We start from the raw sequence: 17,139 nt of genomic DNA on the forward strand, positions 1-17,139 counted from the left end.
GGAAAAGAAAGAATTTCATTCAGAAAACATTACATAGACTTCTCAAGAAGGTTAACAAAAAATTTTACCAAAGAAGGAATTGAAAAAGTCATACTCTCAAGAGCTTTTTCGATGACTTCAATACTCAGCATATCAACATTTTTTACTTTATAGGTGCCTGAGTGATTTCAACTATCGCCACCGCTTCGTTTCTTGGGACCCTTCTCTACAGCCAACTCAACCTAAGGGGAGGTTAAAAGAGGAAAGATTTCATTCAAAAAATTACAAGGAATTAAAAAGGTTATACCTTTAGGAGCTTTCTAGCTAAACTTCAATACTCAGCCCTATTTGTTGCTCAACATGCACCTAGGCAACTTCAATTACTACTACCTTAATAGGCGGTTGGGCAACTTCAGCCTCAGTTATTACAGTAGATGGTTGGACGACTTCAGCCTCATCTATCTTAGCGGGCAACTAAACAATATCTATTTCTAAAAGAACCACCACCTTGTTGACTTTACTCTTTTCCCAGCAAACTCTAGGCGAGTATGAGGTTCAACAATTGGCATCTCACCTATGAGCTTTCTCATAGAAAAAAGAATAACATTAAAGTCACTTAGCATAATTAAATTTATAAATATTATTATGTTAATTTTTCCTAAAGAAATTTTTATTTTTATTTTCTCTCCTAATTTCAACGCTAGCTGGTGGGAGAGCAGTCATTGGCAAAGAAGCAGCTTTTTCAACACCAGTAGAAAACAAAAATGTTGATAGGCCAAAAACTTTGATGAGGCAGTGAACTATCAGATCTCAGTCTTTGACTTCGTGTCCTCTATCTCAGTCTTTGACTTCATCTCCTCTATTATCACTCTTTCCCACTTCTTCTTCTCAGAAGAGGTTCCCTCTTTACATTTGCCGAATAGACTTGAATTTATATCATCCTTAGAAATATTGATTTTTACACTTTTGGAGATTCCATCTTTTACAAGAATGAGTATTCAAAGCTCAAAGGCAAGGAAGGAATGTAGAAGAAGCATTTGAATGAAAAATAATATTTTTTTATTTATAGGCTAAGTATTTGATGATATTGACAAAAGGATATCTCAAAAGTCAACATTAAATTGATTAACTGGCATCCAACATTAAAAAAAATTATTAGAGTTTTATGAATAGTTAGTGAAGAATATTTTTTAGAATAAATTTTAAATGTATAAGAGAATCGAGGAACTAAATGTACAACTTAATGTACAAAAAATAAGGTTCAAAATAAGTAAACTTGGTTTAAGCTAATTTGATGTTATTCAAGCCAAGCCGACTTGGTCTACTCAGTTTCAGCTCAAAAGAGATTTGTCGGTCTATAAGAGACCTCACCTTAAGTGGTCGAATGCAATTTTAAAGCACGGCCCAACCACGCGAGTAGAATCTACAAAATCGAACATAACCACTGCTTGAGGGAACAACTTTTTCATAAGAGAAATTATTGATCAATTACTTGACTATTCGATCATCAATACATGCCAAGCCTCCGACTTTTTAGGAGCTCGATGGACAACTTGATCATGTCGAGCATTCCCAACAAACTAAACAATTATGTTATCTTTCTCTTATTTATTGTACAACCATGTATATAGTCATTTTTGTATCACTCAGGCCCCAAACCAAATCTATAAATAAGGGGTTGAGTGAGCTTAATTTACGTAATTTTGTGTAATTGAGTTTATTTTATAAAAAAAAATTAAAGCTTCTCACTAAAGAATTCTACTTTTCTCTCTTTATTCAATTTTTTTTTCTTTTCACTCAATATTTATCATCATAGTTACATGTGATTCACAAATAATTTTAGATTTAACAAAAGGACAACATAAAAACTTTGCTGCAATTTTTCTTATTCAATTGCTAAATTCTATGGCTATCATTCAAAAAGGTAAAAAGGAAAATATCAAATTCTATGCTATGGTTTAATGAGGAAAAAAAAAAAAGAGAATCCTTAGTAGCAGCCTTCCTCTTCAACTTGCAATTGGACTAAACATTAAATATATAATTTGAAATTTTGCTAAACAATAATCCATTGCTCATTTAACAACCATTTTGGATATGCTTTCGATGAAATAAGCTATAACATATTCATAATTTATGTTTTTGAATTGTTCAAAATACCAAAAGCAGGCATGTTTTAATTAACATAATTAATTATAAAAAATAACAAAATAGTTTTCAATAAGTATACCATAAACTTCAAACTATAAGCAATTCTGTACATGCATACTTAAATTCATGCTAGTAATTAGAAAACTGAAATTGAACGCCAATCAGTTTTCATCATCAGTATTAGCCTTACCACAAGAATAGAGTATATTTATCAATCCCTATTTCTCTACCATTCCTGTCGGAGTGCTAATTGAGGTACAAGCTTTATTTTGCGCAATTTTGTATGACACAATTTTTAACCATCATCATCAATATCAACATGGCCTCACATCACAAGAATCTGGGGCTGTTGATCTTCTCAATTCATTCTGTTTAAGAGTTGCATTTTGAACAAGCATCTAGTCCTTCACTTAATTGCATTTTTTAATACTTTGTATGTTTTACTTTGAAACAAAACAAGTTGTTTATATTGAAAGCTAAATTTTACAGAATTCAACCAGTTGAAAGAATAATTAACCACCCTGCCCCTTATAAAGTGGCAGGGTATGTGGGCTTATGTTATAGAGTTAAGGAAAGGATCATGTCATAATAAATCAAGAATCTATGTCTTCACTTGTTTCATGTCCAGCTTTTAGAATAATTAGAAGAAATTTTATGCTGCCCGACTAATATAACAAGAACAATGTACTAAAAAAGGAGTTATTCAATATATGATGCCCCCTCATTAACGACCTTGAGAAACTGATGCGCACAGACACACAGTTATCACTGCAATTGCAGAGAGGCTGCTTCCATGAATTCAACCTGTGAAGTCTAGAACATAATAGATGCAACATAACTATTAAACCAAGCCCGCCCACCTGAGACACATTTTTGGTGTTTTCTCCTTACATGGTATCATGTCACTTCAGAACACATTTTTCACATTTAAAAGCATTCATGTCTGGTCGTATGAACCACTCTATGTGCGTGTGGGCACACAAGTGCATGTTTGAAAAAAAACTGCTTCGGTCATTAATTTAAAAACCAACTAGGTGACCAAGTAATCAACAACAGGAGAAAACCCAAAAAAGAAAGTAAATCATATAAAGGGAAATACTATTTTTCTAGCGCAAAGTTTCAGAATTAAATTATGGATTCCAAAAATAATACCTTGTTCTTGAAAAAGAGCATGGATATCTCCTCTGCATGCTTTAAAATTTCCTTGCAAATTAAAATTCCAGATTTTTCTGTCCTTGAAATTGGGTAGGATACCATGATCAGATGTTTGATTATAGCCCTTGGGGATGCATGGAAACATTACTGATTCTTCTACAAGATTTGATGCTGTAAATTTAGTAAAAATTTGACAAACAAGTAAGGTCCACCATACTTAATTCAGCCTTTTTAAAAAGTGTAATAAAGGTAAAGTTTCTGATATAAGAAAAGCTAGAATTAGATGCTAATCAGAATATATACCATAAACTCCATAAGACTGGTGAAAGCTAATATAACACAATGGAACAATATATTGTATCAAAAAGGATGAAGCCTGTTGCACATGAAAAAAACTTCAATTCTTATGCTACATATACTAGGTAACATTGATCTAAATTAAAAAAAAAAAAATCAAAATCAAGTTAAACCTACTCGTAAAATTCATAACTTAGTTATTATGAATCTAGATTCACCTTTTACTTTTAACCACCTGTTGAGATAGAAAAGCATGCCTATGTTTAATCCTAGCTAAAGAAACTTGCAAAAATTGCCTTCATTGCAGTGCTTCTTCTGAAAATTAAACTCACCTCAAGCATCTAATAAGCTAATTAAAATCCAAGATCTATAGTCAAACACTGGATGACAGATAGCAGTAAGCAGTTTAAGAATAACAGACGTTTCTGAGAAAGAAATAAAATTATATGAAGTCGAATTGGATAGACCAAATTGTTTCTATTGCTAACCGAAGCTCAACTTAAAATTTAAGTCTGGCATATTGATGTAGAGCCATGATTAAAATAGAAGAATCGGGTATTACAAGACAGAGAAACACACACAAGATAAAAAGGAGAGAGGATAATAGTAAGATTAAATTTTCATTTATCAATTAACTGCTCAAAATACAATCAAGGAATACATATTTTATAGCATTAAGGTTACAAAAGATAACATTGAAAGCAAATTTAAGTTAATCCTACCACATAATTCGGATTTAAACCTAATATTATTATTCAAATGATGATTAGTTATAATTTCAATTAAAATAAATTAAAAAAAAATCTAATTTAAATAAATCCTAAAGATAATTTCCTAGTCTGGATCAAATGTGGGAAAACTAGAAAGCCAAGCCAAAGATAACATAATTATAAACTTAAAATATGTAATTCAATAAGTTTATGTCCTGATATGTTAAATGAATATAAAATGTTAAATTCATTGAAGTCAAATTTTAAAGTCAGCCGGATTTGATGGAGATATAAGTTTATAATCATCAAAAATAGGAAGCAAATAAATGATCTAAGCAAGTTCAGTAGGTTTCAATGTTTAGTAGTTATTTTATTTTATAATTTTCCAATTTTATTATTTGTTTAAACTGCCTTTGAAAATATGGCCTTCGAGAACGGGATGTGTCATCTATCATTATGCTTTTTTATTGAGTTCGTTCACCTTCATTTAGTTCAGTTCAAGCAGATGGAAAAGAACTATTCTTGGTTCAATTATTGCACTGGTTATGTTACTTAACTGCTATGGTGTTTCTCTCTATCGTGTTGATGTGATTTGATTCCTATAGCAAAACCGCATTCAATGAGTGGTTGAAAATTCTGTAACTTACAAAATTTTTAGGGCATACAATCCATATTGTCGTTGTTAATTATATCCTGTAGTAGGGTTTGCTTTCATCTTTCATTGTTAGGTTTTAATGCCATTTATAGCTAAATTTTTTTATTGTTTTAAAGGTTAGGGCTTATATTTAAATATGCGGGTTACAAGCAGCTCCTATAGCGATCTTTGGAGTGGAATCCTTTATTAAATTCTCTCGTAGCAAAAAGGCATGGAGCACTTCTGTAGCAATCTTTGGTGTGGAACCCTTCATTAAATTCTCTAGAAGCAAAAAGGCATAGAGCACTTCTGTAGCGATCTTTTGCATGGACTTGTAGCGCACAAAACAAATGATCATGAACATCTTCAGGCTTATCATTAACCAATTTCAAGAGGCTTTTTGTGCAATTAATCACTCATAAATCCTGATTAATGATATCTGGAGTCTTCCTATTATCAAGAACTATTTGAATTGAATAATTCAGAATTAGAATCTAAAGATAACCAACTATAGAGATTTTTATGATTATAAATAAAGAAAATGAAAGGCATTTAAATTAATTCTTTAGCAATAAAATTTCTACTTTTCCACTTTCAACCCTGTGAGTGTCTATTGAATGTGAAATTCCTCAAGTCGATGCAAATGAAATTAATAACTTTTGGGGGAAGATATCTCCTTCTCCCAAAATATAACCTGGATTTTCTTCACTTGGGTGATGCTTTATCTTGATATTTTCCTTCCTAAATATTTCACTATTGGTGTTACAAGAGTCCTAATTTTGATCAGTTTTTTCATAACCGGATTTCCAATGCAGTGTGAAAATTAAGTTGCTAATTGATTTTGTAGTTCAAATTACTTTTTGATTTCTTTAAATTTTATAAATCATTGCATTTTCATGTTGGCTCAGCCTTCACATATTTTGAGTTTATACCAAATTAAGGCAAAAGTTTTGAATAAGTAATCTTTGATCTATGAATACTTATTTCTTTTGCATAATCTATAGTCATTGCATTAAGAACCATAAACCAACCTTAAGAATCCTGCATCAACAAGCCCGTGGCATCTACACACATGAACATTCAAATACATGAAATTATTTCAATATTTATTTACAAGAATTAACAGCTTAGAGTGTAATTTTGAACATGCTTGTGCATTTATATGTTCATAAACATCAAACATGAAACTATTATGTAGTGCCAAAAAAAAACATGCATGCACATGTTATTTTTTCACTCAATGCGAATTTTAAGATAAACATAAGCTAGAAAGAAATTATTCATAAACTATTTGTATCATAAAAGAAATGTAAAGGAACAAAATGGAGTTTACAACAAAATGGAGCTTATGATATAATAATTATATCACTAACAAAGTATTTGTCCCAACATTACAAAATACCAAATCAAATATCAAATACTGGACGAGCAGAAGTGATATCTTACTTTTTGTCAATAATCTGGAAGTCCACATTTTATGCAATGATTCCCAAGCTCTATCCTTAAAAGACAATAAGGAAGATGAGAACTCTTCATTTATTAGAAAAAGGGGAGAAATAACAATATTCTAAAAATATAGTACAACCCCACAACTGCTCTAATCTATTAAACTGGATTGGCATAAATAACAAAAGGTTCATATATTTGAGAAGTGACTAAGGTAAGAATCATGATAAAGCAAATAAGCATGCAACGTTCCCAATATGGAACTCCAAAGATCTATTAAAGAATGTTGTTGTCCTTTGCCAGCTTAAACATTGGTGTCTTCACTAAAGGTGTAGATTTGCATCAAATTATAGGACAACACATTATTTATATAATCAATCGTGGCATGAAGCATTATTTTGGCCCATAAAAACATAACATTTAACTTCAAAGAAACCAAAAATGCTAACTACATTGATCCTATAGGAACTTCATGGCAATTCTAGTTTTACATTTTTTAGAACGGGATCTATCATTTTGGGCCAAACCAAGATGACTCGACCCTCTCTAAAATGATTGAGTGCTAGAGATTATGCTTAAGATCCAAGCAGATCTAAACCTTTCAGCCATCAAATCAGTTGCAGTCAGCCAAAGATGGAAAGTTGAACCACTTGGAGTCAGCCAGTTGGGCTCAAGAGTGGGACCATTGGTTCTTCAGCCCATCATTTAGGATTGAATCAATAGTTCTTATCATTTTCTTTTTATCTTTCTCTTAGTTTTTAAGCTTAAAAAGTAGTCAATCCTTGAATTTAGAGATTAATTATCTAGAATCTAGGATAAGTGGTAATCTATTTTGAATTTTAAAGATGGATTCTCTGATTGATTCATGCATTTAATTAGTCATTTGATTTAGCCTTTTGTATAAATAGAATTTAATCTAAGCAATGAAAATCAATTTTAATTCCCCAAAATCTGAAATTTAATACTCTCCCTTCGATTTATCTCTCTTTTCATTTCTCTATTTCCAACTTGTAGGAGCAAGGATAGCAGCAACCACCCACTTATCCTCCCCCCACCCCCCGGCGCACGCGCGCCCCCACACACACACACCACACCACATTCTCGATTTGGCACAAGGATCAAAAGCCAAGAAGGCTTGGAAGCAACCTCTAGTTACTAGATTCAACTTAGGAGGGTTCTGATTGTCTAAAAACCTGTTCCAAAGGAGTGAAATTGTTGAAAGAACCATCTGTGAGCTTATCCACTATTCCTTGTCACTCTTATATCCAGCACTCCACACTCATTCCAATGCTTCGTAAATTAACTCATTGGGTTTTGGACCCGCCTGAAGATTTGAAATTTAACCATATAAATGAGAAAAACAGTGCAGAAGTACTACATATGTAGGCATTAATGTGTTTTATTAAGTAAAATATATGGATACATATTTTACAAGATCAAACTATATAGCAATTTAAATCAAGTTTAACTTTAAACTTCCACATCCAAAAACTAAGCCAACCCAAATCGCAATATTTAGTTCTAAATTTGGTCAAATGTAAATTAAAGCCAGTTTGGGACAAGTCAAATTAATCTTGGTTTGTCGGGATTTGGTTGAGAATCGAACCAACAAGACTATTTTATACCTCAGATTGAAATGAAATAATAAAACTATCAAGACTACATTATTTTCATATTGAGATGAACCAACTCTCATTCAACTCAAGCAAACCATATCTCATTGCAACAAGCCTTGATAGCTTGCAAGCTGCAATAAGTTGTCATCATTATCAGCATCATTATTAGTCATATCTCGATTATTTTGGGTCAGTATCATGAAACCTCATTTTCCATTTGTTTTTACTAAGTGTTGTCTGCGGTGTTGAACCCCTGCTTCATAAATCATTTTGAACAATTTCTATTTATATAACCTAAGGTTATTTTTTCTTCATAATCCTTTGACATTAATTTATCTATGCATCTAATTGGTGCGTTTCTCACACTCCATTATGCATATTCAAAACACTTAGTCTATTTTTAGTCATATTCAATTTAATAGAGATCACCAAAACATTTCCTCTAATATAATCATTTCTTAATTTATGCATTCTAGTTTTGCAATACATCCATCTTAACACTCATTTTTGTCTTACTCAATTAAATATCAATGAAATTTTTTATAATCCACAATTTCGATCCATACAATATCACGAATCTAATTATGATTTTATAAAATCTACCTTTACACCTCTATGATATCCTCTTATCACACAAAACTCTCAAGTGCTCCTCCACTTTTAACTATCCAGCCCAAGATTTTTTTTTTTTATTTCTTTTCTTATCCAGCCCAAGAAGTTATATAATAATTTATATCCAAATTTTATTGCATAATAGATCCAAGATACATAAACCTATGACATCTAAGTATCACCTTAATTTTAATTTTTTATAATAATGAATGACGTTTATTAACATCATACCCCCAAAAAATATATATTATTTTTCAATTTTTGTTTTACTAAATCAAACTTCTCTATCTTCAAAATATTTTCTCCATTATTCTTCATTTTAACTTATTTTAATGATTATTTTATCACTTAGAACTATATAATCTAAAAAAAACATATATAAAGATACTTTGCATTTGTAAGCATATTTACAACCATTAGAAAAAGAAATAAATACAATGTCGATCCTTGAAGAAGTAAATTTACAATATTTGAAAACTTGAGTAGCTCCACAACAAATTTTAATGATGGTCAAATGATTATGGCATTAATATTAAAAATAATAAGCAAGGGATACCTGGCTATAGTAATTAGTACTGCTACTATAGACCTTGTAAGTCATCCCAGGTAGTCGAAGCAACCTAGAAAACTCCATGGGAAGTTGTTCACTTGTGACAAATGTAACCTGCATAGTCATAAAATTACAAATTTATGGATATAGAACAAAACATTAAATAAAAAATGTTATTTCTATTGGGGATGGAAGTAAACCACACAGCGAAACAAACAAGAAATAAAATGCAGCATAAACAAAAAAAACACCAAGATTCAACATGTAAAAATATGAAACAGGGAAAAAACCACAAAGCCATACCACACCAAGAATCCACTATAAAAATATGGGGGAAATAGTACAAATATCTCTTCTCTCTCTCTCTTCTTGCTTCTTTTCTCTCTTGCACCGTTCTCTCACAAGAACAAAGAACAACTCCACACAATAACCACCAAAAGATGCCACCGTTGATGAAAAACAAAAAAGAAATCTGTCAGCCCATCTCTCAACATCGCGGTGCCAGTTTAGAGCGCCACGACACTCAAATCTCTGTTATTCAATTTGCCTGACAACGTCGTGGCACCATTGTCTGGAGCGTTGCGGCGCCACAGCGCTCCGTTCTCTATCTTTTTCACCCAAAAAATATATAGTGCCAGGGCACTCGGGTACACAACGACGGGATGCTTGTGTACACAGTGTCAGGCCATTGTACGGGAAAAATTTTCGTGTGCAAGACACCCGAACCAAGAAGGGGGGGGGACCTCTCAACAAACTGAATTGAGATATGAGGCAATAGTAGAACTAGATTGATCAACACAATCAGATATCACACAGAACTAAAAGTTTCTAGTATCCTTTATTGAATTAGAGAAAGCACTATTCTTTTAGGTAAGGTTCTTATTTGACAACAGCTTAAGGAACCATGAATCGAACCTAACATCGGGTTCTAATATCACAAATACTAATTGTATGAGTCTATTGGTAATATATTAACCATGAAAAAAATAGCTGGTTCTAATATCACATATTCTACATGTGCTTATGGAACAGTTTCACTTCAGCAACCTAAAAAGTTAGAAAAGCCAAGGCACCACCATAGTAATTTGCACATGGCATATTGCCAAACAAAACATTCCAACAAGAAGACTATTTCGCACCATGACCTAAGGCCCACTTCACAATGAATTTTGTTAATTGATTGTGTTTCAAGGCAACAGAATTAATTGTTAGAGGTTACTAAAGTTAAATCAATTCTAATTTTCAGCCATGCAAAAGCGAAAAAAATAAGGGTATGAAAAACCTACGCAGGTATGCTTTCTAAAATGTAGTGCTATTCAAAACTACATTAAAATTTTTTAGGATAGATGTACCCTTAATCTATTTTGATATTCATTTTTCTGTAATTTATTTTTAATTATTATATTAGGTGCTTTTAATGGGTGAATGTTATGAAATTTATTTCTTCATTAAAAAAGTTGGTTCTTATAAATCATTATAAATTTTTAATTAGTATTCTAATTTTAATTTTATTCATAAATATGTAATTTTTAATTATTTATTTATAATACATTTTAGATAATTACAATTGAGAATTGACATTATTGTTAATAACCAATCATGTCTTTTTTTTTCATTTACTCAATTATTGTTAATTTATAGTTGTTTTACCAAAAGAGTTCATTTATCACAGCAGTTTAGAAAACAAGCTATCAGCAATTTCCCCAAATTCATTCCACTTTATGTGATAGCACCACACTAGGAGTGTCAATTCAGATTGGCGGATCAGGTTTCAGTCCTAACCAAATTTGTCCCAATTCGAATATGCTTGGCCTGAATCCAACCCATTTATTGTCCGATTCAAATCAACTGACCCAAACATGCCTAATACTAACTCGACCCATTTGAACCATTTAATATATAGATTGTGCAATTTGCGCAATTTTTCAGATTAACCCAAATACAATCCGCTCAATTCGAACATGGTCCGTTTAACCCAAACCTGACCCATTTAACCCAAACTCCAATGATAGTCAAGTCAATTTTTCACGTCAACCCAAATCAAAAATTAATAATGGTCAAAATTTTAGACCCGCACCCAACCCAAATAATAGTTAGATCAAACTAAACCCAAATTACTTCAGGTCATTTATTGACACCCCTACATCACACAAGAAAATAAGGCCTAGGTGTTAAGCACCTCAAACGAGCACATTATTTACCTTCGATGGTTTGCTAAAATCATGCAAATTTTAGTTTGTTTCTTCATTTTTTTTTAATTGCATATATGTTGAGCAATATATTCTGTTGTGTCAAATCAACATAAATTTAACCCTTTCAGCTTTATCATCCTTTTTTATTTCTTTTTTTTTTTTATTATGAGCACTAAAGCAAGACCTTTCACTTTCTACACTAGCCCGATTACTTCCGTAAAAGATTTGCCATCTCAACTCTATTGCCTTCTCATCCTGCACCTGCTACTACATGGCGAAGGGTTTCAAAACCCACCGCCTAAATATCTTCTTCTTCTAAGACTTTATTGGTTCTTTTTTGCATGTTCCTTGCACATTTTCTACATTAAACATCTTACATAATGCTTTTATTTATGAATTAATATATATTATAATTCATAGGAAGATAAATATTTTATGCATTCAAAAAATTAAATGGGTTGAAGAGAAGGTTAAAGAGATTGATAGTTTAGGATTTAAACTATAGTATTCAGGTGGGAATTGTACTAGAAATGGTGTAGATATGATTATAGATAAAAGTTTGAAGGGTAACGTTGTAAAATTTAATAGAATTGAAGATATAACTATAGATGTAAAGATTATAGCTAATGCTAAGATTATTAATATTATAAGTGTTTATGTTTCTCAAGTAGATTTGGATATGTGATAAAAATTAAAATTTTAGAATGACTTAGAAGAACTAGTATAAAAGATACGTCTTGAAGAAAGAGTTTTTATTGGAGGATATTTAAATGGACATTTAAGTAGAGATGTAGATGATTTTCAAAGCATTCATGATAGCCATAAATTTGAGGAGACTGATAAAAGTGGTAAGACCATATTAGATTTTGCTCTAGTTTATGATTTTGTAATTATTAATACCTTATTATTGCTAAAATATGCGAATATCATCACTTATAAGAGTGAATATAATAAAACTCATATTGATTATCTTTTTATAAGGAAAATAGATCGATTAGATTGCAAAGATTATAAAATTATTCTGAATGAAAATTTATGTACCCAGCATCGCTTATTATTTTTAAACATTAAGATGAAGGAGTAGAATGTGAAAATAAAGTAAAATATTGTTCTAAGATTAGATTGAAATAAAAAATACTAACAAAAATATTTTTGAGAGTAAGATTCTAGATCTTAAGATATTTTCTGTGAATGAAAAAGCAAATATTATGTAGGAAAAAATAGCTAGTGATATAAAAAATATTGCAAAAGATATGCTTGGAGTATCAAAATGAAAAGTTCCTAATAGTAAAAATAGTTGGTGAAATCAAAATGTGCAAGAAAATATAAAAAAATAAGAAGTTTTCCATAAAAATCAGTTTAGATGTAAAACTCTAAAAAAATTGGGAAAGATATAAAAAGGCTCATTAGGAGTCTAAGAAAGCAATAAGCAATAAAAAAATTAGCTTTTAATGATTTATACAATAGATTATATATTAAAGATGGAGAAAGATATATGTATAAATAACCAAACAAAGAGATATTAGTCAGGATTTAATTCAAGCAAAGTGCATTAAGGATGAAAATCAAAAAGTGTTTTTAATAGAAGAAGTATTCAACAAAGGTGGATGAGAGATATTTTGCTAAGCTTTTCAATGCAGATTGTGGGAATACAAAAAACCTTAGTGATCTTAGCATCTTAAATAAAAATAAATATTTTTATTTTTATCAGTGTTTTAGTAAAACCAAAGTTAAAGATGCTTTAAAGAAAATGAAGTGTGGAAAAGCTGTTGGACCTGATAATATTTCAATAGATGTGTGAAAATGCTTAGAATATGAAGAATTTTTTTTACTTACTAAATTTTTTAATATTATTTTGAAGACACGCGATATGTCATATGAGTGGAGAATAAGTGTGTTGATTCATATTTTTTAGAAAAAATGTGATGCACAAGATTGTACGAATTATAGAGGTATTAAATTAATGTATCATACTTTAAAGTTGTAGGAGAGATTGATTGAGCATAACTTATGACGTGATACTAATGTTTCTCAAAATCAATTTGGATTCATATCAAGGTCAACTATGAAAGCCATACATTTATTGAGAGGTTGATGAAGAAGTATAGATAAAATAAGAAGGATATACATATGCTATTTATTGATTTAGAGAAAGCATATGATAAAGTTTTAAGATAAGTGCTATGGAGAGTTCTAGAAAAGAAACAAGTTAATAATGTTTATATCAAAGTAATTAAGGATATGCATGTAGGAGTTGTTACTTGTGTTCAAATACAAGGTGGTTTGACTAAATATTTTCCTATTTCAGTTGGATTATATCAAGGATCATCAGCCTTAAGCCCATATATTTTTTATTTAGTCATGGATGTTCTTACCATACACATGCAAGAGGATGTACCCTAGTGTATGCTTTTTGTTGATGATATTCTTCTTGTTGAAAATACTAGAAAGAGAGTTAAAGGTAAACTTTAAATATGGATGTCAACATTAGAGTCTAAAGGTTGTCGTTTGAGTATAACTAAAATAGAACACGTGGAGTGTAATTTTAGTAGTAATAGATCTAGTGGGGGATTGTGAGTTTGGGCGATCAAGTCATTTATAAGAGTACATGTTTTAGATATCTCATATCTATTGTTCATAGAGATGGTGAAATAGATGGGGGATATTATTAGTATAATTCAAGTTGGATGGTTGAAGTGGAGGAATGCATCGACCATTGGGATTGTTTTGTAATAGAAAAGTACCCCTCAATTTAAGGGGAAATTCTATAAGATGGTTATGATACCTGCAATGTTTGATGTCGCATATTGTTGGCCATTAAAAGAGAGGCATAATATTAAGTTAAGTGTTACAGAGATAATGATGCTCAGGTGGATGAGTGGCTTTACTCTTAGAGAGAAAATACAAAACAAGCATATACGTAAAAAGGTTGGAGTAGTTCCAGTAGAAAATAAGATTAGAGAGTGTCATTACATGAATCTTTTTTCTCCATTGTGTTATGTTAAGAGTCAAATTCTCATTTAAATCTAATAAAAAAATGTCATTTCTAATATTTTTAACCATATGTTTTTAGGTTCACCTCTACCTGCACAAACATAGACAAAATCTACTACATCTACTCTCCTAACCTGGTCATTGGAAGGTCAATATAAAATGTGATCAAACCATCTAAGGCAACTCTCTTTAATCTTATGTGCCACTGGAGCTACTCCAACTTTTCACGTATATACTCGTTTCGCATTCTATCTCTAAGAGTGAAGTCACTCATCCACCTGAGCATCCTCATCTCTGCAACACTTAAATTTATATTCCTTTAAACAAGTGAAAATGTGAACAAGATAGCAAAAAAGCTCCCACAATTTCATCATGGAAGGGGCAATACCAATCATAAAAGGGCTAAACAAGGGCCATGCTAAGTGAATTGGTTAGTTTAGCTCCATAGTGATATGGAGATCATGGGTTATTCTAATATAAAATAAATAAAATAACGGATCTACGAAAACAAGAAACGATTACGGATCTACAATGTTGTGTTTGGCATACATGAAATAAGTAAAAGAATTAAGTTTTCTATCTTCCTTTTAAGGACATTCACCAAAAAAATGATGTAAGCCCTTCACCCAAAAATAATGATGCAATTACGTGAAAAGAAAAAAGGTTTGAAGAAAAGACGAGAAAACCTGTGTAGAAGTGTCACCAAGTTCAATTACTCCCATGGTATCTTTGTGATTAGCTCCTAGTGTACCAAGAGCATAGTTAGCGGCAACCCATGCATAAATGCCTTTTTCTTGACCTGCAAAATGGACGTTAAAAAAAGTAATTACAATCACGATATTCACAAAGTTACCCACCAATCCATAACATTAATAAGTTGATGCATAGGAGAAGTGCAGAATTTAAGTAACCTTTCAGTCAGATTAAATGTGGATGGATGTTCTGAAATTATATTATCAAAAGAATATAATGTCAAATAAGCAATTGTTGCTTATGAAAAATGATAGTTGCATGCAAGCCACATATGAATTCAAGTATTTGGTTTATTCCATAAGGGGAATTTCTGGAAATCCCTACTAAAGGCATCTTTTATAATTTTGATTGAACTTGAGAAGTGCATCATTCAAATGTCTGCATGTTGCAACTTTCTCATAAATCTTTGATGAAGCCATAAATGACAAATCACTCACAACACTCACCCTCCAGCTAACCCAAATGAACTGGCAGGAAACATGTAGTTTGAATCACACAAGGATGACTCCACCCAGACAAGCCTAGATGCTTGCCTGGTAATTGAAAAGCTTCCGATTTACTTTATATAAAATCATTTGAATATATTAATTGTAAAATAACAAGCAAGTTAGATGATAAAAGAATTTAATCATAAGCAACATCAGTAAGGTCAAAGTAAGGGTGAATTCAGAAAGGGCTTTCCATGATGATGCAACATTTAGCAATGGGAGAAAATAGTAACATTTAAGACAAGCATCTTCAGTAAAGACAAATGTTTAATACTGATTAGAGAGTAAATATAATTACTTCATTATTATAAGCAATGTGAAGTTCAGTTGCCTAGATGCATGTAAGCACAAATCATGAAAAAATGGCTGTAACTTTATTTAAGAATGCTTGATGATGTCGAAGACTTGAAAAATAATTGTTTGGAGAATAAAGAAGAGATGAAAGTAAATAGTCGGTAAGTGCCAAACAGCAGTACATGTGTAACAAGAGGAAGACACTGAGAGAGGACCATTATAAGACATTCTCTCTCAATCACTCTATTTCCCTCTCATTCCTATCTATCTCTGTTGTTACTCATTAACACCCACTTAATATGTTTTCAGATTAAATGCTTCAATATTTTCAACGTCAACTAACTAAGAAAACTAAATAAATTTCCATTAGTTATCTTTAGCCAAAGCCCATGCATAGGCAAAGGCGTAAAGCTACATTTGATTGAAAAGAAGTAAAGCCTGAAAAATAAAAAATAAAACTTTTATAATACTAAACCTTCTAAACAACCCTCCAAAACATTATAACTAACCGAAGTAAACAAATAACGGAAAAAGAAATACATTTATACAGACCTGTGATAGAAGATGCCCAGTCATCCCTAAATGAAAAGCCGGATGCCCTCAGCTCCTGACTGCAAGATTCCAAGATGCCCCTTCTAACCTCCTTCTCCAACCCCTCCAATCCTCCGTTTTCAATCAGCCTCACCTTCGTATACCCCCACGCCGCCCTAGGCACCCGCCTCTTCGCAAACTCAAGCAACTCTCTAATCAAAACCCTAGCTCGCTCCGGCTCCACCGCAAACTCCCTTAGCCCGGGCCTCACAGACATCGAGACCGATCCCTTGCCATCAAACGCCACGAACGGAATCCTACCCTCATTGAGGAACTCGAAGACGCGAACGCGGGACGCGGAGGCCCCTGCATCAATGATGACACCGAAGCCTTTAGGACGGGGAGCTGTGTACCGAGCGGACAAGTGGGAACGACGGGCAACGAAAAATAGGTAGAGGAGAAAGGGGAAGACGAAGAGCCCGGCGGCAATGAGGCGGAGGCGATAAGCGCGGGAATAGGTTGAGGATGAGGGGGAGGGGGATGAGAAGTACATGCGAGGGTGTAGCTGGGTGCGGTGGGGTGGAAAAGAGGAGGACGTGGAGGTGGAAGCCCTAGATTGGAGGTAGGAGAGGTCCATTGGATGGAGATACAGGAGAGATTGATGGACATCTAGGGTTCCATTGTGAGGGTTTCGTCGTCTGGGGATTTGAGGAAATGTTTCTCTCTTGGACCAGATTGAA

General features: G+C 32.3%; 1 protein-coding gene across 1 annotated transcript in view; it reads right to left on the reverse strand.

Annotated features, from left to right (window-relative positions):
• The window catches only part of LOC110107178 (probable apyrase 6), a 31,601-nt gene extending 14,462 nt beyond the window's left edge, over positions 1 to 17,139 (reverse strand). The window contains exons 1-5 of the mRNA XM_020837365.2: positions 16,421 to 17,139; positions 15,020 to 15,132; positions 9,154 to 9,261; positions 6,370 to 6,424; positions 3,280 to 3,453 (exon numbers count right to left, since the gene is read on the reverse strand). Coding sequence (XP_020693024.1) covers positions 3,280 to 3,453; positions 6,370 to 6,424; positions 9,154 to 9,261; positions 15,020 to 15,132; positions 16,421 to 17,036 — 1,066 coding nt within the window. The 5' untranslated portion in view covers positions 17,037 to 17,139. The remainder of the gene's footprint in view (positions 1 to 3,279; positions 3,454 to 6,369; positions 6,425 to 9,153; positions 9,262 to 15,019; positions 15,133 to 16,420) is intronic.

Source organism: Dendrobium catenatum, unplaced genomic scaffold, assembly GCF_001605985.2.
Source record: "Dendrobium catenatum unplaced genomic scaffold, ASM160598v2 fragScaff_scaffold_1189, whole genome shotgun sequence".
Lineage (NCBI taxonomy): Eukaryota > Viridiplantae > Streptophyta > Magnoliopsida > Asparagales > Orchidaceae > Dendrobium > Dendrobium catenatum.